Genomic DNA, 26768 nt, shown 5'->3' on the forward strand with positions numbered 1-26768 from the left:
CTCCTTCACAGGGGGCGTGGCTGGGCTCCTTAACCATAAGTAGCCACGCCTTGGGCACCTTACTTGGCTAATTTACATATCTATAAAATAATTTTTTTAATGAAATAAAACCACACAGAGCTATGGGACAGGTATATTGCGGACATGCTAGCGGAGATCTATCCGTGCATGTCCGCAGCTCTATAGGGTAAAACTAGGTGACAGATTCCCTTTAAGAAAGATACAGCCTGAAAAGATACAGCCTGTATATATATTTTTTTGTCAGTTACAAACCAGATTTGAGCCAATAACCAAACTTACTAGTTTATTGAATTTTTGTTTTACATATAATTGTTTGCCCCACTCATACAAGAGGTATCCTAGATTTTTTTATGGCGCTGCCTGCGAGTAGGTGGAGTACATAGCTCAATAACACGGGGAGATGCATCAGCATTCTTAGCTGCAGGGGAAATCCGGTATGGGTCATACCCTTCGAAGATAGCCTTTCGAGTTTTAGGCTTTGCCAGCTGGCAGACCCTGTCTGAGGCTTGGGTGTGGAGAGCAGATGCAGGAACATGCTGTGGAACTGTCAGATCATGCTGGTATTGAGAGTGCCCCATTTTAGGTGCTAAAACAGATAAGCAGTATATTACTTTAAGTATATATTTTTTTTAAATATTCATCTCAACAAAATGTTATTGTTACCTTTCCATGTACAGGAGAATAAAATCTCCCTTATTCAGCGTGTCATTGATAGGAAAGCAGCATTGTATGTTAACATAGCCCATTTTATATGTTTTGATAACAGCAAGAATAGTTCCTACCATCTTCATATACTGTCCAGATATGTGTATTATTCCCATTTCATTCTCTCTCTTTGTGCCTGGGACCATCTAACCAACTACCCCCACAATCTCCTAGCTGCTTTCTGGCAAAACCGGAATATATATGTAAATGCAGCCAGATTAATGAAAGGCTTAATGGGGTATTTGCTATGACAATGGGTGTGGAACCACTGTGTCTACCAATAGATTTGTCTTCAGACTAAACCTAAGGGAATTATCCTGGCAGTCCTCTGATATTTACACTTTAACCCCTTTACAGGGATCTGTACTTTGCTGCAGTGGAATCACCAGACTGCTTCCTCCTGGAGTAGTCTCTCTGTGATTCATAGCTGACCCACATGCAGTCAGAGACACCAGTAAAGAGCACTGAGAGGTCAGCAAAATCATAGTCAGGGACAGGCTGATGTTAGGACAGGCAGAATACGCGTTATACAGTAAATGGTCTGAGGTCAGGGCAGGCAACGAAGGATCAATACAGGATCAAACTAATTTAATCAGTTTCTATGAGGAGGTAAGTTCTAGACTTGACCAGGGTAAGTCAATGAATGTCATATACAGTTGCAAGAAAAAGTATGTGAACCCTTTGGAATAATATGGATTTCTGCACAAATTAGTCATAAAATCTGATCTGATCTTCATCTAAGTCACAACAATATACAATCAAAGTCTGCTTAAACTAATAACACACAAAGAATTAAATGTTACCATGTTTTTATTGAACACACCATGTAAACATTCACAGTGGAGGTGAAAAAAAGTATGTGAACCCCTAGACTAATGACATCTCCAAGAGCTAATTGGAGTGAGGTGTCAGCCAACTGGAGTCCAATCAATGAGATGAGATTGGAGGTGTTGGTTACAGCTGCCCTGCCCTATAAAAAACACACACCAGTTCTGGGTTTGCTTTTCACAAGAAGCATTGCCTGATGTGAATTGTGTCTCGCACAAAAGAGCTCTCAGAAGACCTATGATTAAGAATTGTTGACTTGCATAAAGCTGGAAAGGGTTATAAAAGTATCTCCAAAAGCCTTGCTGTTCATCAGTTCACGGTAAGACAAATTGTCTATAAATGGAGAAAGTTCAGAACTGCTGCTACTCTCCCTAGGAGTGGCGGTCTTGTAAAGATGACTGCAAGAGCACAATGCAGACTGCTCAATGAGGTGAAGAAGAATCCTAGAGTGTCAGCTAAAGACTTACAAAAGTTTCTGGCATATGCTAACATCCCTGTTAGCGAATCTACGATACATAAAACACTAAACAAGAATGGGTTTCATGGGAGGATACCACAGAGGAAGCCACTGCTGTCCAAAAAAAAAACATTGCTGCATGTTTACAGTTTGCACAAGAGCACCTGGATGTTCCACAGCAGTACTGGCAAAATATTCTGTGGACAGATGAAACCAAAGTTGAGTTGTTTGGAAGAAACACACAACACTATGTGTGGAGAAAAAGAGGCACAGCACACCAACATCAAAACCTCATCCCAACTGTGAAGTATGGTGGTTGGGGCATCATGGTTTGGGGCTGCTTTGCTGCGTCAGGGCCTGGACGGATTGCTATCATCGAAGAAAAAATGAATTCCCAAGTTTATCAAGACATTTTACAGGAGGAGAACTTAAGGCCATCTGTCCACCAGCTAAAGCTCAACAGAAGATGGGTGTTGCAACAGGACAACGACCCAAAGCATAGAAGTAAATCAACAACAGAATGGCTTAAAAAGAAGAAAATACGCCTTCTGGAGTGGCCCAGTCAGAGTCCTGACCTCAACCCGATTGAGATGCTGTGGCATGACCTCAAGAAAGCGATTCACACCAGACATCCCAAGAATATTGCTGAACTGAAACAGTTCTGTAAAGAGGAATGGTCAAGAATTACTCCTGACCGTTGTGCACGTCTGATCTGCAACTACAGTAAACGTTTGGTTGAAGTTATTGCTGCCATTTATACTCAGGACTGTGACAAGGGAACATCCTCTATGTCTAGAGGAAAGAAGGTTTCTACAGGATTATGGTAAGTGCAGTGAGACTATGGAACGCTCTGCATAAGGAGGTGGTGATGGTAAATTCACTAAAAGAGTTCAAGAGGGGCCTGGATGCATTTCTAGAGTGTAAAAATATTACAGTTCACAGTTACTAGATTTCTGAAGAAGGGTCGTTGATCCAGGGAGTTATTCTGACTGTCTGACTGGAGTCGGGAATGAACTCTTTTCCCCTAAAATAAGGAAAATTGGCTTCTACCTCACAGGTTTCTTTTGTCTTCCTCTGGATCAACTTGCAGGATAGCAGGCTGAACTGGATGGACAGATGTCATTGTACAGCTTTACGAACTAGATTACTAGTCAGGCACAGGTCAGGTCAGGCAGCAGATGGTCAGAAACTAGTAAATAGGCAGAAAGTTGGTAACTGGGCAGACAACACAACAAACAGCTTTTCAGAGTATTAGAATGTTAGAAAGCCTTAAGTACCCCAGGTTGCCAGCCATTGGCTGGTAAAGATTAGGGTACCTGTCTGCTGACCTTTTAAGAGCACACCCTTCGGGAAGAGGAGAAAGTGCCTTGCTGGCATGTAGGATGCAGCCAGCATGGAGCTACAGAGCAGACCTGAAGGCTGACCTGCTGGGAAGAAGACAGTGGGAGGCAGGTCCAGGCGATGAGAGCAACAGCAACGGTGATAGGCTGCTGCTGTAACAGTAGTCTGTTATCAAGAAATACATTCTTATCAAATAGACAGGAGCTATGGATGAACATGTGCACCTCCACTCCAAACAAACTGTATGGGACTGATCACTGTACTTATCTATTTCCGGAAGTCATGTAGATTTTGAATGGAGTGGTTGGACCCCCAGCAATCTAACGGTTATTACTTTTTGGCCCAGAAAGCTCCAGAGACTAGAAGATCTCTGTGTAAGTTACTGCAAGATTTAGAGAGAGAGGAAGATAAAGGAGAACTTGGAAACTAAGTATAGGAGTCAGGAAGATAACCTGCACAGCCCTTCAGACACTGCTGCAGTGAAGGACACCATTAAGACATCCATCACACCTGGACACATACTGGCCAGATGTGCCTTCAAAACCCTGTATCCTGCAGTGGACACTACTAGAGATGGCCTTGCGGTTCGCCCGGTGGTCTGTTCGTGGCGAACTTCGCCGCCATATTCTTTTACATTGTGAAGAACTTTGACCTATGACACATCCATCAGGTGGTACAGGACAGCCAATTGAAAAGTTTCAGCACATGGACATACCCCCTACCTTATAAATAGACCTGACCTGGCATGCCATTTTACATTCTGTCTTTTGTCAGTGTAGGGAGAGGTTGCTGTGTGGAGCAAGGACAGACTGTTAGGAACACCAAACGCTAGCTAATAGGTCCACAAAAGTCTTTTTAAGGACTGGTATAGGTGTACTATTGATAGGTGTGCAGTACAGAGGGGTGTAATACACTTATAATATACTTTCTAACAGAAAGCATATTATAGTGGATTTGTATTGTGCAGCAGTGGTGGTAACTGGTGAGCGGTTCTGTAGCGATACTACAACTACAAAGAGTGACAAACGCAATTACAAAAAATTATTATAACTGGTGTGATATACCAGTCACCCCCAAAATGACTGATAGAAGCGTGATGTTAAATACCAATATACTTTCTTTATATTGCTTTTGGGTAGTGCAGCATTTGTTTGCTGTTTTTCTGCGTTCCCTCTGCTACACACAGTGACAAACGGTACTGGAAAAAATTATTATAACTGGTGTGATATACCAGTCGCCCCTCAAAAGAGCTGATAGAAGCGGGGTGTTATATACCAATAATATACTTTCTATATAGTGCATTTGGGTACTGCAGCATTTGTTTGCGGTTTTGCTGTGTTCCCTCTGCTACACACAGTGACAAACGGTATTGGAAAAAATTATTATAACTGGTGTGCGCATGCGCGAAAATTATATTGCTGATATTTCGCATTGAAAAAAATGATGAATGGAGATCGCAAATTTGAATAATACATCTGGTATGTCACTGTCCATGTTGTTGGACTATTTGTGCACTGCTAGTAATTATTTCTTGGCTGCAAATATGAGCTGAAGGTTTTTCAGATTCGCCAGCCATTAAAATGAATGGGACCCGCCGCGATCTTGCGGTTCACGAACATTTGATCGCGTTTGTGCGATCGCGCTCGCAAACATTCCCGGCAGATGTTCGTCCATCACTAGACACTACAACCATTATTGCCAAGGTACTATGTACAGCCATAGATTCTACTGAGAGAGACTTTAGCAAGAGAAAGAGGAAAGAGGGCCATGACTCCAATCCTTGTCTAAATCCATACACTGTTATCTGAAAGTTCCAACTGTTTACGGTGCAATTCTCTATCTTTTGCTATAACTGGATGTACTGCAACTTCTATTTTGCACTACAGTAAAGAGAGATGTTTATTCTTCTATCTCTGTCCTGGTTTTCTAACTCTTACATCCTAAGCCGGCCACGCCCTGCCTTGCACTGATCCAAACACCTAACATTAAGGGCACCCCAGCTACCATCAAGCAGTAGCCTCAGAATCAGGGTGTCCCTGAAAGAAGAAAGGATGCCCCCTTCATTCACTGTATGGACCTAGGGGGCAACAGTGTGAGGACAGCCGTCGTGATTGCCTGGACAGCCAGAGCCACTACCACTCTGATCCTCCGCTCTGGCTCCTCTTGGGCTCACTGCAGTTATCAAATAAAACATCTTTATGAAATATGCAGTAACCAAACAACATTGTTGCTCCAGCAAAGTTAGTTTGTCAGAAACATGCTTAAATACAAAAAGGTGCTCAGCCATAGATTAAGAGGAAATTTACTTGGCGCACATTGGCCCTTCAAGATGGCAACAGAGCACTTACAGATATGCCTGTAGAGACTAGCATACAGTGGTAATTAAGAGTAGAGTGCGAGCAGGGAACAGATAGGTATGCTGGCTGCAGCGCCACATAACCTGGCTGGTGTGCCATTATTACATACTGTATGGAGACATCAGTAGAAATGCAGTGAACAACTGAGAAGCCGATGCAGAGGATGGGAGTGGTAATGGCCCTGATGAAGTGTTGTGTCGTCGTGTACTCCATTAGGCTGTTGCTCCCTGGGGATTTTTTGCAGTGGAAAGGTGGTTTTAAGAATCAGGCCAGCCGTAAAAGTATAACAGACTGTCTTCATTGTGTGCAAAATATCTTATGGTACATCCAGCAGTGGTACAGGCCTGGTGTTTGGCTGGCCTGAAAGAAGTCTAGGTGATGGTTGTCTGAGCTATAGCCTCTCACCTGCAGCAGGGTCTGCAAAGCTGTGATTTTGCTGATCACCCTGCTGTCTAGGTACACTTAAGCTTCTTTGGAAGCAGCATTCTCAATTCTGGCAATTTTACCTAGGCCCTGATTTCCCAATAAGGCCCTGGAATAAGTATAGGACCAGAGACAACCCATTCCTCCCCAGATGGACAAATGGAAGTCTCTGTCTCAGGCCCAGATACAACAACAGGTAATATAACAAATACAAACAAACGCAACACTTAACTTTTGTAGAGATGGAAGAACAGGGACACCAGAGAGGATCTCACACCAGCTCAGCCAAACCCAAATTAAGCTATCAACCGCATAGTCAGAAGGGTGGGGTGAGACTATAAAGACCAGAAATGATGACCACTGAGCAACAGCTGAGAAAAGGGAAGTGGTCATTAACCCTATCAACACTGAATCAAGAGAAATCAAGGAGGCTGTTAGATTCCTCCACACTCAGCCAATCTCTTTGATTTCCTGACATCAGTCACCTGAGGGACCGTGACACTCTGGCATGGGATTTATCTCTCTTTGCAGTCTCACTGGAACTCCCCCTCTTAGCATTAAGTAGGACCAGCCCACTCCTCCCAAGAAGGGAAGGACAGGGTGGTTAGTCCTGTTCCTACCAACTATTGACAAGCATACCTAATACGTTGGAATACACGGCAGAAAAATAATATGACATTACAATACAAATAAAACAATTGCAGATAACCCCAGGTCTAGGGTACTGCAGAAACAACTCAAAAATGAGGCACCAGTTGCAGATCTATAACCACTTGGTATTCATTTATCATTCTGAAATATGCCATAAATTAGGAATATTTAAGGCACAGCTTGCTAGCTGTTGCGCCGCAATCTGCGACTTTGCCCCGCTCACACCAGGTCGAAATAAGTGGGCGTGGTGTGGGCAGGGAAGGGGACTTGCCAGTAGCCCCATCTCATTTACCATTTTCTACGCCTGTTTCAGGAGTAAAAAAAGGTCTAACTGTAAGACAGCTCAGAAGGTGTCTTACATTTAGAACTGGCGCTGGATGCGCCGAAGTTATGGAGAGGCCTGCGCCTCTTCATAGCTTCGGTGAAACCACCACCGGCTTAGGGCTTTATTAAGACCAGCGTCAAAAACGCCCGTCTTATTAAATGTGCCCCTTGGTTTACCAGACTCTTGCCTTAAAGGGGTTATCCCATGACTAATTAAAAAAATTAAATTATCAGACATCATATAGAAGATGACAATCTCTTTCTAACAAAGCTAGAACCAGCCCTGTACCTCACATTAATCCAGATATCTCCCAGTCATTGCTTGGCTGGATTTATATCAAGCTGACAGCTCAAGGGGAGTGTCTTTTCTGCTGCAGCTAAGGGGGTGTGTCTCAGCTCTCGCTATCTCAGCTCAGGAGGCAGTTGAAAGATGAAACTGAGCATGTGCGGCCTTCTCAGTGAGCAGGACAGAGAAATAAGAGAAAAACAAACAGCAGGTGGCGCTGTACAGATACATTTTGTTGAATAACTCAGTGGCTATGCAAATTTTTTAATTACATGCAATTACAGAAGTATTCAGACCCAAGTGCTGGTTTGAAAACTGTAGAATATTTTTCATGGGACAAAACCTTTAACCTCTTCAGGACACATGACGTACCGGTACGGCATGTTGTCCTGGTACTTAAGGACACATGACGTACCGGTACGTCATGTGTATTTCCGATCACCGCCGCCTGGCTGGCGGTGATCGGAACAAGATGCCTGCTCAAATCATTGAGCAGGCATCTTGTCTAAATGCGCGGGGGGGTCCCGTGTCGGTGATCGCCGCAAACCGCAGGTCAATTCAGACCTGCGGTTTGCGGCTTTACCTGCGGTTTGCGGCTGCTGGCAGCTGTTCCATCGGATCCCCATGCGGCTGTAGGGGGGACCCGATGGCATAGAAGGCAGCGCGATGCCGCTGCCTTCCGGTGATGAGCCTGTGAGATCCAGCCCCCTGGATCTCACAGGCCGGAAGCTGTATGAGTAATACACACAGTATTACTCATACAGCCAATGCATTCCAATACAGAAGTATTGGAATGCATTGTAAAGGATTAGACCCCCAAAAGTTCAAGTCCCAAAGTGGGACAAAAAATAAAGAGAAAAAAAAAGTTAAAAAAATTTAGTTTTCCTCCAAAAAAAATTTAAGTTTCAAGTAAAAATAAAGTAAAAAAAAATTGGTAAAAGGATAGGGGAAAAAAAAGTATACATATTAGGTATCACCGCGTCCGTATCGACCGGCTCTATAAACATATCACATGACCTAACCCTCAGATGAACACCGTAAAAAATAAAAAATAAAAACTTTGCTAAATAAACCACTTTTTTGTCACCTTACATCACAAAAAGTACAACAGCAAGCGATCAAAAATGCGTTAGCCCCCCAAAATAGTACCAATCTAACCGTCACGTCATCCTGCAAAAAATGAGCACCTACCTGAGACAATCACCCAAAAAATAAAAAAAACTATGGCTCAGAATATGGAGACTCTAAAACATGATTTTTTTTTGTTTGAAAAATGATATTATTGTGTAAAACTTACATAAATAAAAAAAAAGTATACATATTAGGTATCACCGCGTCTGTATCAACCGGCTCTATAAAAATATCACATGACCTCAGATGAACACCGTAAAAAATTTAGAATAAAAACTGTGCTAAATAAACCATTTTTTGTCACCTTACATCACAAAAAGTGTAATAGCAAGCGATCAAAAAGTCACACGCACCCCAAAATAGTGGCAATAAAACAGTCATCTCATCCCGCAAAAATCATACCCTACCCAAGGTAATCGCCCAAAAACTGAAAAAATTATGGCTCTCAGACTATGGAAACACTAAAACATGATTTTTTTTTGCTTCAAAAATGAAATCATTGTGTAAAACTTACATAATTAAAAAAAAAGTATACATATTAGGTATCACCGCATCCGTGACAACCTGGTCTATAAAAATATCACATGATCTAATCTGTCAGATGAATGTTGTAAATAACAAAAAATTAAAACGGTGCCAAAACAGCTATTTCTTGTTACCTTGCAACACAAAAAGTGTAATATAGAGCAACCAAAAATCATATGTACCCTAAACTAGTACCAACAATACTGCCACCCTATCCCGTATTTTCTAAGATGGGGGCACTTTTTTGGAGTTTCTACTTTTAGGGTTGCATCAGGGGGGCTTCAAATGGGACATGGTGTCAAAAAAAACAGTCCAGCAAAATCTGCCTTCTAAAAACCGTATGGCATTCCTTTATTTGTGCGCCCTGCCGTGTGCCCGTACAGCTTTTTACGACCACATATGGGGTGTTTCTGTAAACTACAGAATCAGGGCCATAAATATTGAGTTTTGTTTGGCTGTTAACCCTTGCTTTGTTACTGGGAAAAATGGATTAAATTAGAAAATTTTCCAAAAAATTAAAATTCATCTATAAATTCATTTATCTCCATTTGCCAATAACTCTTGTGGAACACCTAAAGGGTTAACGATGTTTGTAAAATCTGTTTTGAATACCTTGAGGGGTGTAGTTTCTTAGATGGGGTCACTTTTATGGAGTTTCTACTCTAGGGTTGCATCAGGGGGGCTTCAAATGGGACATGGTGTCAAAAAAAACCAGTCCAGCAAAATCTGCCTTCCAAAAACCGCATGGCATTCCTTTCTTCTGCGCCCTGCCGTGTGCCCATACAGTAGTTTACGATCACATATGGGGTGTTTCTGTAAACTAAAGAATCAGGGCCATAAATATTGAGTTTTGTTTGGCCTTGCTTTGTAAAAGTAAAAAAAATATAAAAATGGAAAATCTGCCAAAAAAGTGAAATTTTTAAATTGTATCTCTATTTTCCATTAATTCTTGTGGAACACCTCAGGCTGGGTTCAGACCTGAGCGTATTTGATATGCGCGTTTGACGCGCGTTTTTGTCGCACGTTTTTATGCACGTTTTTTGCAATAATAAACGCGCGTTTGACGCGCGTTTGTGTGATTGACTGCAGTGTCCTATGGCCACAAACGCGCGTCAAAACGCCCCAAAGAAGCTCAAGAACTTGTTTGAGCGTAGGGCGTTTTACAGCGCGTTCAAACGCGCTGTAAAACGCTCAAGTGAGAACCAGGGCCATAGGGAAGCATTGGTTTTCATGTGTTGAGCGTTTTACAGCGCGTTTGAACGCGCTGTAAAACGCTCAAGTGTGAACCCAGCCTAAAGGGTTAACGACGTTTGTAAAATCAGTTTTGAATACCTTGAGGGGTGTAGTTTCTTAGATGGGGTCATTTTTGGGTGGTTTCTATTATGTAAGCCTCGCAAAGTGACTTCAGACCTGAACTGGTCCCTAAAAATGGGGTTTTTGAAAATTTCTGAAAAATTTCAAGATTTGCTTCTAAACTTCTAAGCCTTGTAACATCCCCAAAAAATAAAATATCATTCCCAAAATGATCCAAACATGAAGTAGACATATGGGGAATGTAAAGTAATAACTATTTTTGGAGGTATTACTATGTATTATAGAAGTAGACAAATTGAAACTTGGAAATTTGCTATTTTTTTTTACAAATTTTTGGTAAATTTGCTATTTTTTTTAATAAATACAATTTTTTTTTCTTTACTTCATTTTACCAGTGTCATGAAGTACAATATGTGACGAAAAACCAATCTCAGAATGGCCAGGATAAGTCAAAGCGTTTTAAAGTTATCACCACTTAAAGTGACACTGGTCAGATTTGCAAAATATGGCCTGGTCCTAAGGTGAAATAAGGCTGTGTCCTTAAGGGGTTAATGGATGGTTTAGTGAGCAAGTAATGGAACAATATTTCACTGTAAGGTTGCCTTTTATGTATACAACCACCAATACCTGCTAACTCCTCTATTCTAGCTCTGGTAGTTTCCACTTTATCAGAATTCAAGAACCCATTGCCATCCTCCTGGCTACGTTTTTGTGTGCTTGACACAGAATGGGCAGCACGATCCTTTGGTCTGGCTAGCTGTACTGTGCGTGCACTTGCAGAAGCTGTCTTGGCGGCTTCAGTCACCTGAAATGAGTTGAAGATACAATGTTATAGTTTCATCTGTGAAACATTTTCAATCATTTTCAGTATTACGAGCATACCATAGTGTATACAGGTCGGTCTTCCATCCATTCTTGACAAACAGTTTTTGATTGTGCCAGTTTTTCCAACCGTGGAGATGAAACTGCCTGTAGAGCGCTTTGTTTGACAGGCCAAATTGGAGAAGGCCTATAGGAAGTAAGATAATGACTTTGTATTTGCTTATTGTTTTATTCATTTGTGTATCATGTTTTACTGTTGAAATCATTGCAAATTCCTTCAGTCGGGGCTTATTCAGATTATACAGTCATCTGAATGAGCCCTTACACGGATGAATATCCATATTATGTAGTCACCTGTCTTCCTTATACATCTTGTTCACAATTTTGTGCTGTGCCAACTCATTTTGCCTTGCAGTCAAACCTGTTGGAAGAAAGTGAATACAAAACTTGGCATATTGTATTTTTCTGAAAATCTGTCACACACATAGCTGCTTCCTGCAATATAAATATACTTTTATATAGAATAGAATATTCTGAAAACGTGGGAGTGAAAAGTCATTCACAACTGGTTTGCTACAATGAAACTAGTCAGCTGAATACAATTCACACTTTAAGGCCTTATTCACACGTCAGTGTTTTGGTCAGTGATCTCCATCAGTGATTGTAAGCCAAAACCAGGATTGGAGCCCCCACAGACATAAGGTATAAGGGAAAAATCTGCTCCTGTTCTGTGTTTAGACCCGTACCTGGTTTTGGCTCATTATAACTGATGGAAAACACTGACCAAACACTGATTCTGTGAATGAGGCATAAATCTACAAAAATGTTGCTGTTTTCCTGTTATGAGAAAGCAGTGCATTGTGGGAGCTTGTAGGCAGGGTCACACCCCTTACCAAATAGTTAACCTGACATTTTACCTTGTGATATTGTGTTAATAATTAACCTGGCTTTATTTTACTGTGCCTTTATCCTCTCCCAGACTGTCACGACCATGGTCATGGTCGTGACTCCTGTATCCGCATGCTGTTGCCTGCGGTCTGGTTTGGTTGTTCAACCACAGGTGAGGGCCGCTAGTATGTTGCCTCACTTGTGGTTGCGGCTGGCAACATGTAGTTAATTCGCAGTCTAGCAGCCTGAGCTGGTGCTGGGCAGCTTGCTGCAATGTGCATGCGGTTGCACCTGGCAACCTATCTTTGTAAGGTGTGTCTTTTGTATGTCTGGTGTGCACAGGGTTTTAGTTATGTGTGCACTTTCTCCTTTTAAGTGGCTGTCTTCCCTTCCCTGGTGTGAGAAGGGTTAATTCCCTTCTGTGTGTGTGTGAACACTGGGTGTGTCTGTGTGGGTGTGGCCACTTTGGGCTATATAGCCTCAGTTGAGACCTGATGTCTGAGGGGTACTCCAGCCTTGTTTGTAAGCTGGAGGCACCCTCCTGGTCCCTTATACCATCTGCCAGTGAGGGCCACCCTTGTGGTCATAAATGTTGTGATGTGATGTGATGTGATGTGATGTTTATGTGGTGTCTGTTATTATTGCAGCTATGGTTCTGTGTGCTGTGTCCTTTTTTGTCTGTGTGTGGACTTCCGCACTTGTGTCCAGGGATCCAGTCAGTGTGTCTGTGGCAGGTAGGGGTGGAAGTCTTTCACTCTCCTGCCATATCCATAGTCTGTTTATGTTTATATCTCCTTGCAGCTCGGCCAGTTTAGACTCCTGTTTCTCCGCATCTGGGAGGAACAGGTGGTCTACCCAGCTCCTAGTTCAGGGATCGGCGGAGGGTGCGTAGGGATCCGAGGTTCCTGAGCATGAGCCCTCCTACCATCAAGGTCGGCTCATGCAGCTAGGAGTCGGGGTCAGATTAGGGATGCGTTAGGAGGTGACCTGCTCCCTAATTCTGTTGTTTCTGGCCTAGTAGCTTCCAAACATCTTCTGGCATCGCACGGCTGAGTGTTTCCCCATCCTCAGCCGTGACACAGACAGAGTCAGTTGCTTTTACCCTCCTCACAGAATCTATATATTTGCAAATCTGATGTGTCAATTTAAAGACTTATTCAATTCAGAAGTCACTTTGAGGAGTTTACATTATAGAAACCCCCCATAAATAACCCCATTTTAGAAACCACACCACTCAGATTTTTCAAAACTGATTTCAGAAACTTTGTTAGACTTTTAGGTTAACAGGAATTAAAGTAAAATGTAAATGATTTTTAAAATTTTACACTTTTTTTGCAGATTTTCCTTTTTAACCATTTAATTCTATAACAAAGTGAGGGTTAACAGCAAAACAAACCTCAATATTTATTACCATGATTCTGAAGTTTACAGAAACATCCCACATATTATTATAAACTGCTGCATAAGCACAGGACAGGAGCACCATATAGTTTTTGGAAGGCAAATTTTGTTGGAATGATTTACAGGCATTTTAAGAGACCCTGGAGTACCTCTACAGTGGAAACCTGCAAAAAGTGACCCCATTTTGGAAAATTGCAATTTTTACACAGAGATACCATTCAATTGCCCAATATGTTGTGTCCAAAGTGTGCCAGTTTGAAAAGCAAGCACTTTTATTGTTATGCTGTGCTTCCTAGTTTTATAAACACCCTACATACTGTATGACCCTAATCTTTTGCCTGGACATACAGCAGCGCTCAGGAGTAAAAAAGTACCATGTTCGTTTGAGGCCTAATGTGGTGGTTTATGCTTCATGTGCTGAACCCCTGAAAAGTGATCCAATTTTGCAAACTATACCCTTCAAGGTATTTATTAACCCTTTCGATACCAGTGCCGTACATGTACTGCGCTGTATTGATGTGTAAACATGGCGCCCGCTCACGTGCGCAGCGGGCGCCATCGCCGACAGATCTGCGGCTAATTACCAAGTGAGGTCACGGCATCTAAATGCACAAAAACCTTGAATCGCATGCTTCCGGGCTTCCTACCGATGCCCCGTGTGGCCAATTGGGGCATCGGTACTTGTGCTGAACACTTTCAGCCTCGCTGATGAGGCTGAAAGTGTTCATGCTGCAATTATTATTTTGGCCACCAGATGGCAGGCCAGGATAAGAAATGAGCAAAATTTAGTTTAAATGGCATTTAAAAAATCCCTAATAGACCAAAATTAAAAAAACATAATTTATAGGCTCATATATGAGCCACAAAATCATCACAAAAAATTAAAAAGAAAATGTTAAAAATTATATAAAAATTTAAATCACCCTCCTTTCCGTATAATAAAAAAAAAAAAACCTAAATAACAATAAATATAAACATCATGGGTATCACTGCAACCAAAAATGCCCATACTATTAAAATTGAAAAAAAAAATTCAATACGACGAATGGCGTAACAGAAAAAAGGGTCAAAATGGCCGATTTGCCATTTTTTCATTGCTTCTCTTACCCAAAAAAATTTAATGAAATGTGATCAAAAAGTCACGCACACTCCAAAATAATATAAATAAAAACTACAGATTGTTTCACAAAAAATGAGCTAGTAGACATAAGTATAAAAAAGTTATGGGGGTCAGAATATGGTGATGTAAATTTTTTTTTAATCAATGTTCAAATTTATTTTTACACTATTTAAACATAAATAACCTATACATTCTAGTGTATCATTGTAATCGTTCTGACCCAGAGAATGAAGGGCATTGGTCAATTTTGCCATAAACAAAACGCTGTGGGAACAAAACCCGTAAAACGGTGGCGGAATTGCGTTTTCTTTCCAATTCCACACCATTTTTTTACCGCTTCCCACTACATTTTATGCCATAATTAATGGTGCCATTAGAAAGTACAACCTGTCCTGTAAAAAATAGGCCCTCATACATGTGACTGGAAATATAAAAAAGTTATGGCTCAAGGAGAATAGGGAAGAAAAATGAAAATGCAAGAACGAAAAAAACTCAGATATCCTAAGGGGTGGAGTGAGCATTTTGACCCCACAGATGTTTTGCAAAAATTAGTTCACAGCAGATGGTGCAAAGTGAAAATTGCAATTTTTACACTGTCATGCCATTTCAGTACCCAATATTTTGTGCCAATGTGAAAGGTAAGCTCTCTAATTATTATGCAGTGTTTCCTGGTTTTAGAAACGCCCTACATGTGGCCCTATTGTTTTGCCTGAACGTACAGTGCCTTGAAAAAGTATTCATACTCCTTGAACTTTTCCACATTTTTTTCGTGTTACACCCAAAAACGTAAATGTATTTTATTGAAATTTTATGTGATAGACCAATACAAAGTAGCAAATATGTGTGAAGTGAAAAGAAAATGATGTATCATTTTCAAAATTTTTAATAAATAAAAATCTGAAAAGTGTAGCGTGCATTTGTATTCAACCTCCTGTACTTAGTAAATGGATTCTGTGTATAATTTATTCTCAGTATAACTACAGTTGTTCTGTGAAAGCCTCAGAGGTTTGTTAGAGAACATTAGTAATCAAACAGCATTATGAAAACCAAGGAACACACCAGACAGGTCAGGGATAAAGCTGTGGAGACATGTAAAGCATGACATGTAATTTTTTTTAAAGGACTAAAGGATTAATTTTTTTACATGACATGTAATTTTTTTTAAAGGACTAAGAGTTAAAAATAAATATAAACTGTGCTCACCCTCAATGATTCTCTGCCGTAGCTTTCAAACACTAGTCCTATTCCCTCTGGAAAGGAATGCTCATTAAATCACCGGGTGTAGTGGTGACTCGCTTTGGGCCTTTCCTAGCGTTTGAAGCCAGAACCTGAAAGTGAAGAGCTGTGGAGACTAGAATGGCAGCTCAGGGGATCGGTGAGGATGAGTATGGCTTATTTTTTATTTTTAACCTTTTGTGGACCAATTTTACAATTTATTTTTTATTTCCCAGAGAGTCCCTTTACACTGGTAGATAATCATCTGAACAAAAGGGCTCATGAATGATTGCTCAGTACTGATGATGGATTGCGCAGCCATTTGTTTTCATTATCAGCAGTAGATTACCTATTTACTCTGGGAGACCATCTGCCCATGTAAAAAAACATTTACAGGTGAAGTTCCATTAGTTATGAATACAAGCTGCCATAAACCACTGCTGGCGATCGAGCTGTTTGCTCTTAACTGACAGAAAGTTTGATTACAAATGGAGCATATCTACTGCAACATTTATTTTCAGAATACTTAGATTATTGTAAACACTTACTACAAGAAGATATTGTGTCTGTCTTGTCCTGCCAATATACAGATGGCCTGAAACACATTAAATAAAAAACTTGATATAAATTTACACTCTGGTCACAATATACTATAAAATTTTCCTGGTGCAATTATTTTAAATAACAAAAGGGGTTGAAGAGGGCAACAAATACCAGATAGTGAGTATTCACTTTACCAATCTCCTGCCTCTGCTGTTCTCCCACTCCTCTCCACTTCTTCTTCTCAAGCTCATCACGCCATAAATGGCTTGGACTGCCTGCTCAGCCAATGGCTGACTGAGGTAGGTCTCCATTGTGGCCAGTGATTGGCTGAGTGGGCGGGCCTAAAGAGCCTGATTAAAGGAAGTAACTCTGAGATTGGAGCAGTCGATGAACAGCAAAGGCAGAGAATCGGTAAGGTGTTTGTTATTTTTGCTCTCTCTCCGGTTTTATTTAACATTTTAGACCCAAAATACCCCTCAAATAAATAATAAAAAAATAAAAAAATAAAAAGCCAGGTTGGCCAGTAAGCTGTATGTGTGTTAAAATGACAAAGATGCACCCACCTCTAATATCTTCGAATACCCTGTTCCATGTTCTTTGTTTACAATGCTGTAAGGAATAATTGGCTGGAACAGTTGCATATTGGGATGACATGTCATAGCTTCAGCATTGTAAACATAGGTGGAGAGCAGACCACAAATCTATTGACATGGGAATGGTGGAGGCAGCATCAGAGATGGGAATCAAATAGCATTGGAGCATATTGCTAACAATACTAGCTAATCTCCAATAACTGCATGGCTTAACAGCATCACTCCAACTCTCGAACTGCATCTTCATGGTACTGGTGGTGCAATCATTTATATATAGTGAAGATTATCACTTTTTATGCAAAAGGGGAGATGTCATTGTACTTGGGTCCTTGAAGGCATCAGTCACCAGGGAAATCATTATCAACCCAACCCTGCAATTGTGAGAAAAACACTTTTTGATCCTTATGCAATAAGTTCTTACGAGCATCAATGGTGAGCCTGAACCCCTTGGTGCGCCCTTGCTTCTCTGTTGCTCCTTCTTTTGCTAGACATTCCCCCTTTTACTTGTTTGACAGGCCCAGTCATCTGAATCTTCATCTCTTTTTGTCTTGTCAATCAAGTGGAAAGTGGAGTTGCTAGGAAAGGAGAATGGAGGAACTAAGGTGCACCAAGTGGCTCAGGCCCTTACTAGATGCACATAAGAACTAATTTGCATAAGGATTAAAAAAATAAATAAAATAAAATTCAATTGCAGCAATTTATCGGTGAGAGTAATGTAATCAGCAGTGACAACCCTACCAGGTATTGTGGAGAGTTGCACTGATGCTGTCAAGCCAAGCAGTCATTAGAGATTAGATTGAATTGTTAGCAATATGGTCCAATACTATTCAATTTCTGATGCTGCCTATACCACCCCCATGCCAATGGATTTGTGGTCTCCTGCCTATCTATGTTTAAGATGCTAAAGAGATGACGATGTCCTTTCTACCTTCACAACTTTTTCTGTACCTTTGGAACTTTTTTATTTTTCCTTTCACATAGCCGTATGAGTGCTTGTTTTTTTGCAGGACAAGTTTCATTTGCTACTGGCACAATTTAATATTGGATACGATGTAGTGGGGAGCTGTAAAAAAAAAAAATCCAAATGGGATGAAACTGGAAAAATAACACAATTTTGCCATAGTGCTATGAGTTTTGTTTTTATGGCGTTCCCTATGTGGTAAAACTGACCTGTTTCCCTTCATTATCTGGGTCAGTATGATTAGTGATACCATATTTTTATAGTTTTTCTTGTGTTTTAATTAAGGATGAGTGAATTGACTTCTAATGAAACATGTAAAATCAATTCGCATAAAACTTCGTTCCAATACTGTACGGAGCAGGAGCTCTGTACAGTATTAGAATGTATTGGCTTCGATGAGCCAACGTTATTGCTTCGCAAAGTTTTGCAAGACTTTGGGTAATAACTTCATAAATTAATTTGTACTGTAAAAAAACGTTTCCTGAACTCGGGTTCGGTTCCAAGCTTATTAAGGGCATATGCACATGACCGTGTGCTGGCCGGGTCCGTGCTGTGGACTGCAAATTGCACGGCCACCGACTGTGTGGCCACGGCATAGGGATCGCGGACCCATTCACTTAAATGGGGTCCGCGATCTGCATCCAACGGTCCGCACCATAAAAAAGTAGTGCATGCACTACCTTTTTGTGGTGCGGAGGCACGGACAGAAAACTCATGGAAGCACTCCGTACCACATCTCCCAGATTGCAGACCGATTCAAGTGAATGGGTCTGCATCTGTGATGCGGGGTGTACACGGGGTGCACACGGCTGGTGCCCGTGTATTGCAGACCCGCTGTATGCGGGTCACAATATGGCCACGGCCGGGCAACGGCTATGTGCATGAGCCCTAATTAGCATGTGGAGAGATATGCTTCATAGGAATTTAAAATAATGGATGCGGATTCAGAGCAGATTCCGGTTTTGGGTGAGAAAACATATCATCGTGGAAAATCTGCAGTGTGTACATGGTCTTAGAGTTATGGTATATTCATACATGATGAATTTGTTACCAAAATTTCTGCAACTGCAATATTCATCTGAAGGGGTGTGAAGACATTCGGGCACGATGTTGTTGTTCAGTTTGGTGCAGATAGGGTCACAGATTTAATTGACTACATTGCAATGAATGAAATCTAGGGTGAAAATCCATGACATTTCAGCAACAGATAGGGCATTTCAAATCCGCAGTGTGCCTAGATCCATGGAAGATTTTTATGCTGTGAGTCGATGGGGTTTAAATCCTATTCACTAAGATTACACTATACTTCATGGTGGACTTTTGTTGCAGATTTCGCACCATTATGTAATAAGTATGCAATGTGTGACTTCCTCCTAAGAATACTTGTTGACGTGACATTTGTCTGGATTCTGTGCCTGCTACATAAATTAATTAATTATGAGCTCCCATTTACACAGTATGGTAGTGTTCAGAGCATTTCCCAGCAAACATTTTTGATGAATTTTTTTCTTAATTTGATTTAAAGGAATTTTCCAGTGTCTAGATCAGGGATGCACAACCTTTTCTGATCTTGAGCCTCTTTCACACAAGCAATACGGATTGTGTCCGAATCTGTTCAGGAAAAACTGATGGTTTTGCATGCAAATTCAATCGATTTTGTCTGCAATTGCATTTTGTGAGTGCGTTTTTCCTTCTTGATTGTATACGGATTGAATGCGTATTTCGCGGTCTTCTGTTTTTCACGCAAGGCCCATTTACTTCTATGGGGCAGAGTTGAGTGAAAAACACACAATATAGAACATGCTGCAATTTTCTTCCTGAACGCAGAGATGATGCTTAAAAAACGAGGCTCACATACACAGACCTATTGAAATGAATGGGTCAGGATTCAATCCGGATGCTATGCATTTTCTCTACGCATCACATCCGAACGTAAAACTCGATCATGTGAAAGTGTCCATTGCGGGTTGAATGCGAATTTCAGTTGAGTGTGATCTTCTGTTCTGGACACTGCTGGTCGAGCAGGAGCGCACGAGATTATACTGATTTATAATGCTATTTGTCTCTGTATGACCTTATTGCTACAGAATCATAGGGACAGCTTTATGTCACTATGGTCCTGTAGAAGTATGGTCATGAAGAGACACACAGCATTATAAATCAGTGTAATGCTGTGTGCTCCATTAAGTCCAGAATGGAGGATCACGCTCACACATGGATCACGATTGCCGCAATGGACTCGCTCGTGTGCAACAGCCCTAAGGGTCCCGTTCTCAGACTGCACACGTCCAAAGGGCTACAATTAAACTTAAAGGGGAAATTAACTTTTGAATTTGAACTTTCCCATACATTTTTACTTCCAGGATTCCCCCCTATCAGGAGAATGGGGGCCCAGTTCTCCCTCTAGAACGAAAGTGACCATGCATGTATGCAACTCTCTCTCTCTATTGTAGTTTATGTGAGTAAATGTGAGGCTGATTTAGATGAGTAGATAATCGTTACGATTAGAACATTAGCGATTCATGATGGACGACAATCGTGTAATGTAAATGTATGTAGTGACTAAACGATTTTTAATAAAAACATTTGTTCAACAATTGTCAAATTGCTGATGTGAATAAGTAGATTTTCACTTGTTAATGAATTGTGGAAATGTAAATACACATCCTGTGACCTTTTGCTGATAGGCACGATGACTAGACCTGTCTGAACACAGTCAACAATAACTGTTTGAGCGAGTATACAATCAAATATGAACAAATTTGTACACAATACTCCCTACATGTAAATGCTTGTCGTTTTCATTGGCGTATTGTTGGTAGGTCATTTGTGTCATCAGTCGCCTGAACGATTATCTACTCTTCTAAATGAACCATTACTGAAGCAGTCAAGTGTTTCACTTCTGCTATACAATGAAGATAGCATACTCTTACCTGTCTTTGCCACTATGTGCCACTTCCCTCTGGCACACAAAATACACGTGAACAGCTACCAAACCAAAAATAAGCATATCTCTGACCAGATGACTGGGAGCTGCACGGAACAGCAAGGCCTCTGGTCTAGATAGTGGTAGCCTATCATTAGAATAGTTCATCAGTATCAGAAAGCTCTGTGCACTGTGTGATGGCCAAGCCTTACTACAGTTCAACTCCATTTCATGTGAATCGGTTTCAACCCCTTAAAGTTGAAAAACAATACAAAATGAAGCCCTGGGGACATATTTCAAAATCAAGGTCACAATTGCATAAAATATTTTGGGTGTAATTGATGCATTTTTGCACCAACTTCTCTGATTGAAACCGTCCCAAAAACATTTACGCCAAGCAAGAATATTGATGTTGATTAATTCATCATTTGTAACCCAAAAATGTAACCCCCTTCTAATCATACATGCACAGGTTTATTTATCAAGATTTTGCATGCATGGCAATTAATCCCAACCACATAAAGAAATAATCACTGAACTCAAAATATTAAGAACACTCATTTTTACTTGCCAATTGCGCCTATCATAATTAAAAATAATCTTACAGCCTAGTGGTTACCCAAAGCCAAGCTGCAACATTATCATGGAGCTGTTTAACTCCATACTCTTCATCATGAGGCCTCATGTGCACTGACAAGGGGACACATGGAGTCTGTAGTCTACAGGCTTGTTTTTGGAGTGGATCCCATTAGCACTATATATACTTCTGTATGCTGGCTCCATTAAGAGCCTTATGTTTATCTAGAATGAAAACATAATATGGCATGTAATGAAAAATGCTAAAATTATTTTTCTTATGTGTACCTCCATGTAAAATCAGAGCCACGTGCAGCATAGTATGGACTCTTGCGTTTTTACAGGGCTGCATACATGAGCCATAATAATTAAAATAACTTGATATGTCTGTAATGTTGTGAGGATACGTCTGCTAAACTCTACAGACAATTGTTATCATCAAATTAAAAGATATCCATTTGTTTCCTTATTCTTGATGATTGCTAACATTGGAGCAATTTGAGAGTTCCTGTGTTTGTTGAGAGCGACATGGGGTCGTCATAGACATAAGAGACTGACACAGTAATTACAGTGTTTTTCAGCATTCTGGCATTTTGAATGCTTGTTAGCTGGGGTCACCTGTAATTACAGTCTCATTGTGCTCTACACGAGATCTGCTATTCATAGTGTATAATTAAATGGCAAATAATAAGTACGTGGTAACAAATAATAAGTGCTATTGTCAAATGTGAGGCTGTTACTTATATTTATCAACACGGGTTCTAAATATGATTAGTGCAGAATGGTACAGGAATAATTCTGAAACAATCCGGGTTAAAAATACAGAGGATTTTATCAGGGAAACAAAAGATTATAATGATAAAATGTGGGATAAACATGACAGCAAGTACAAACTGTAATAGGCAAATTAAAGGGAATGCTTCACCTATATTTTTAATGAACTAAAAACAAATACTGATAACTATTATTTTATGTAGATTGAATTTATTTAAAAAGGACCTGTCACCATAAAATGCAGTGCAACGTGAAGGCACCATGTTATAGAGGAGGAGAAGCCGAGCAGATTGTTATATATTTGTGGGAAAATATTCAGTAAAACCTGTAATTTATACACTTATATCTTTGTATACAGTGATAGCTGTCAGTCACTGGTAACTCCTCCCTTCTGTACAGATAGCTCTTCACAGGAAGTGGAAAAAGCAGAGATATAAATGTATTAATTACAGGTTTTACTGAATATTTTCTTATAAAACTATATATCAATCTGGGAAATAATAATAAAGCGAGCACTCGCTCTATGGCAATACTCAGAATTTATTTTTAAAATGTAAAGAGATAATAATACAATCATAAAACACTCTGGTTAAACATTATAATATAATTAAAAGGTCGACCATATACCAAATACTGATGAGATTGGTACTAATTCATATAAGGGGCTTATTCAAGCATATAGGAGACTCAACCATGAGCAGTTGTACAACTGCTCATGGTTGAGTCTCCTATATGCTTGAATAAGCCCCTTATATGAATTAGTACCAATCTCATCAGTATTTGGTATATGGTCGACCTTTTAATTATATTATAATGTTTAACCAGAGTGTTTTATGATTGTATTATTATCTCTTTACATTTTAAAAATAAATTCTGAGTATTGCCATAGAGCGAGTGCTCGCTTTATTATTATTTTCCACTATATCCAATATTTTGAGGCAGGGCGTCCTCGATTTTGAGTTTGTAGCACCGTACCACCCACTAGCAATAGTGAGCCACTCCATTCAATTATCCAATTTATATATCAATCTGCTTGGCTTCTCCTGATCCATAACACGGTGCTTTCAGATTGCATTATATTTTGTGGTAACAGGTCCTCTATAAAGGGTTATAACATGAATCAATTTAGTATCAAGGGCCCTGATAAGCTGTTAACAACTGTTTTAAGGTAATTTATAGACTTTCTACTATAAAAGTACCCTTTTCATATTTTTATTTTTGCATTCATGTGCTCCCCTTGCTGCTGCTGGTAAGATGTGCTGTTGTGGGGCAGGTGCTGGACATAATCGGTCTATTTTCCCCTCTGGAGGCTGGCAGTATAGTATCTTCTCACTTCTACTACAGTAGGAGATTTCTCAGTTGTGCTGCTATATTACTGCAGAGTTTTTTTTTTTTTTTTACAAAGTCCGTCTACTTCCCCCTCTGGCATCTGGCAATATAGTATCTTCTCAATTCTACTACAGCAGGAGACTTCTCAGTTGTGATGCTATGTTACTGTACAGTTTTTTTTTTTTTTACAAAAGCAGTCTACTTTCCCCTCTGGCAGCTGGAAATATAGTATCTTCTAACTACTACTACTACAGCAGGAAACCTCTCAGTTGTGCTGCTACGTTACTGCAGAGGCCTTTTTCCATCTCTGACAAGAAAGCTGGAAAGCTATTTATTGCCTGCTCTGCACTGAAGAGATGATCTCTATGCAGAGGCCTGGCTGTGGGGAGAGTAACTGACCATGTGTGACCAGCAGCACTGAGCTGGACATGCACATTGCTATACACTGTGAACAGCAAGTGGGATCATGGTATGTAAGTAAATGAGATGAGATAACTTTTTTCTGGATCATCTCTTAAAATTATTTACCTAAAACTCTCATTGAATGAACTGACCTGTCTTGTTGTTGTAGAAAATTCACTTTAGGACGAGCAAGAACATCAAGTCGATTTGCTGGAGATAAAGAGACCTGAGCCGCAGACATGGTGATTCTGATAGTGAATAATAAATGATATTCTGAATAAAAATTATTATGATTATTACATTAGCTGAATAGTGCACAGAGGTGTATAAGTGTGTGTGTGTATATATATATATATATATATATATATACACACACACAGTCAGGTCCATAAATATTAAGACATCGACACAATTCTAACATTTTTGGCTCTATACAACACCACAATGGATTTGAAATTAAACGCACAAGACGTGCTGAAGCAAGCCATCATTAGACTGAATAAACAAAACAAACCCATCAGAGAGATAGCAAAAACATTAGGCCTAGCCAAAACAACAGTTTGGAACACTCTTAAAAAGAAGGTAAGCACCGGTGAGCTCAGCAACACCAAAAAACCCGGAAGACCACGGAAAACAACTGTAGTGGATGACCGAAGAATTATTCCCCTGGTGAAGAAAACACCCTTCACAACAGTTGGCCAGATCAAGAACACTCTCCAGGGGGTAGGTGTATGTATGTCAAAGTCAACAATCCAGAGAAGACTTCACCAGAGTGAATACAGAGGGTTCACCACAAGATGTAAACCATTGGTGAGCCTCAAAAACAGGAAGGCCAGATTAGAGTTTGCCAAACAACATCTAAAAAAGTCTTCACAGTTCTGGAACAACATCCTATGGACAGATGAGACCAAGATCAACTTGTACCAGAGTGATGGGAAGAGAATAGTATGGAGAAGGAAAGCAACTGCTCATGATCCAAAGCATACCACCTCATCAGTGAAGCATGGTGGTGGTAGTGTCATGGCATGGGCATGTATGGCTGCCAATGGAACTGGTTCTTTTGTATTTATTGATTTGACTGCTGACAAAAGCAGCAGGATGAATTCTGAAGTGTTTCGGGCAATATTATCTGCTCATACTCAGCCAAATGCTTCAGAACTCATTGGACGGCTCTTCACAGTGCATATGGACAATGGCCCAAAGCATACTGCAAAAGCAACCAAAGAGTTTTTTAAGGGAAAGAAGTGGAATGTTATGCAATGGCCAAGTGAATCACCTGACCTGAATCCGATTGAGCATGCATTTCACTTGCTGAAGACGAAACTGAAGGGAAAATGCCCCAAGAACAAGCAGGAACTGAAGACAGTTGCAGTAGAGGCCTGGCAGAGCATCACCAGGGATGAAACCCAGCGTCTGGTGATGTCTATGCGTTCCAGACTTCAGGCTGTAATTGACTGCAAAGTATTAAAAAGTGAAAGTTTGATTTATGATTATTATTCTGTCCCATTACTTTTGGTTCCTTAACAAGTGGGAGGCACATATGCAAACTGTTGTAATTCCTACACCGATCACCTGATTTGGATGTAAATACCCTCAAATTAAAGCTGGCAGTCTGCAGTTAAAGCATATCTTATTAGTTTCATTTCAAATCCATTGTGGTGGTGTATAGACCAAAAAATGTTAGAATTGTGTCGATGTCCCAATATTTATGGAGCTGACTATATATATATATATATATATATATATTAATTAGAGATGGGCGAACCGTTTAAGATTCAGTTAATTTCAGGTTTGCTGAATTTAAAAAAAAAATTGGTATGGGCACAAAGCGATTGAGGGAGGGATGGAGGGAAGGTGAAAGAGAAAGCCTAGTATGCTACTCTGGTTTTCTAAGCAATATATATGCATTGTCTGGGTGGTACACACATAGTATGCATAGTAGGTGCTCTCCATAATGAGGGGTACCTCTCAGACTATATATATATATATATATATATATATATATATATATTGCCCAGAAATAAATATAAATATATATATATATATATATATATATATATATTGTATCTACATTACCCCGGCTGCCTTCCAAACAGTTTGGGTCCGATCTGGCTCCTCACTCTACATATATATATATATATATATATATATATATATATATATATATATATAACTCAGCTCAACACCTTCATATTTCTTAGTATATATTCTTAAGTAAATCCACATTTCATTTGTTTGTTTGCTCAGGTGTCTGAGAAAGAAAGTAAATAATACTGGTGTTTGCACAGTCAGTTCCTTATCTCATCATGCATCATGTGCTGAGACTTTAGATGAGAAGTAACCATACATGCCAGCATCTGCAGAAGTAGCCACTATCTATATAATGTGTCCAATTAAAGGATATATTAGAGATGTAAACTCAGACTTACCTCCTGCATCAGTGCACAGCTCTCATGTCATGTGTCCAGCCTTCCTTCTATTGTTTGTTGCTGGGAGACTGGGGGCATCAAAGAATGTCACATGGTAGCAACAAAGGCGTCATGTGATGAATAGTTAACATCTGAGAATGGGTAAAGCTTTGCATTTACTCACTTTTATTTCTAGCAGATTATGAATCGTTTACAGTATGTTGCATTTCCTTCTCTACTCTTTGTAGTGCTGAAAATGTGCAAATCATCTAATTCAGGGACTTTTGCTAATGTGCATATTTATTATCATTGCAAATAACTTGAACAGATAATCAAACAATGAGAAGTTCTTTGCATTTGTGATGAATTAAATATGAATCTAAGGAATGTACAGCGTGTTCAATGTCACTGAACAGATTTGACTTAGGGCTACTCCTGACAGCAATA

At 40.1% G+C, this 26768-nt stretch overlaps 1 protein-coding gene across 1 annotated transcript; it reads right to left on the reverse strand.

The window, feature by feature from the left end:
* Positions 1 to 359: 359 nt before the first annotated feature.
* On the reverse strand, positions 360 to 26403 carry THEG (theg spermatid protein). Its single transcript, XM_040420396.1, has 7 exons — positions 26343 to 26403; positions 24066 to 24161; positions 16358 to 16404; positions 11540 to 11606; positions 11246 to 11372; positions 10991 to 11168; positions 360 to 607 (listed from the first exon to the last, which is right to left on the reverse strand). Exons 2-7 carry the CDS (start codon positions 24152 to 24154, stop codon positions 360 to 362), a joined length of 756 nt encoding a protein of 251 aa, XP_040276330.1. The 5' UTR covers positions 24155 to 24161; positions 26343 to 26403.
* Positions 26404 to 26768: the final 365 nt, after the last annotated feature.

The sequence above is a fragment of the Bufo bufo genome, chromosome 2 (genome assembly GCF_905171765.1).
Source record: "Bufo bufo chromosome 2, aBufBuf1.1, whole genome shotgun sequence".
In the NCBI taxonomy this organism is placed as follows: Eukaryota; Metazoa; Chordata; class Amphibia; order Anura; family Bufonidae; genus Bufo; species Bufo bufo.

What these genes read in the sequence shown, in the direction of transcription:
- THEG (XM_040420396.1), bottom strand. Translation starts at nt 24,154, where the DNA reads ATGTCTGCGGCTCAGGTCTCTTTATCTCCAGCAAATCGACTTGATGTT. An exon ending in TTTCTACAACAACAAGACAG is followed by an intron (nt 16,405 to 24,065) that starts GTCAGTTCATTC and finishes AATGTGTTTCAG; the next exon opens with GCCATCTGTATATTGGCAGG. An exon ending in ACCGACCTGTATACACTATG is followed by an intron (nt 11,169 to 11,245) that starts GTATGCTCGTAA and finishes AACTCATTTCAG; the next exon opens with GTGACTGAAGCCGCCAAGAC.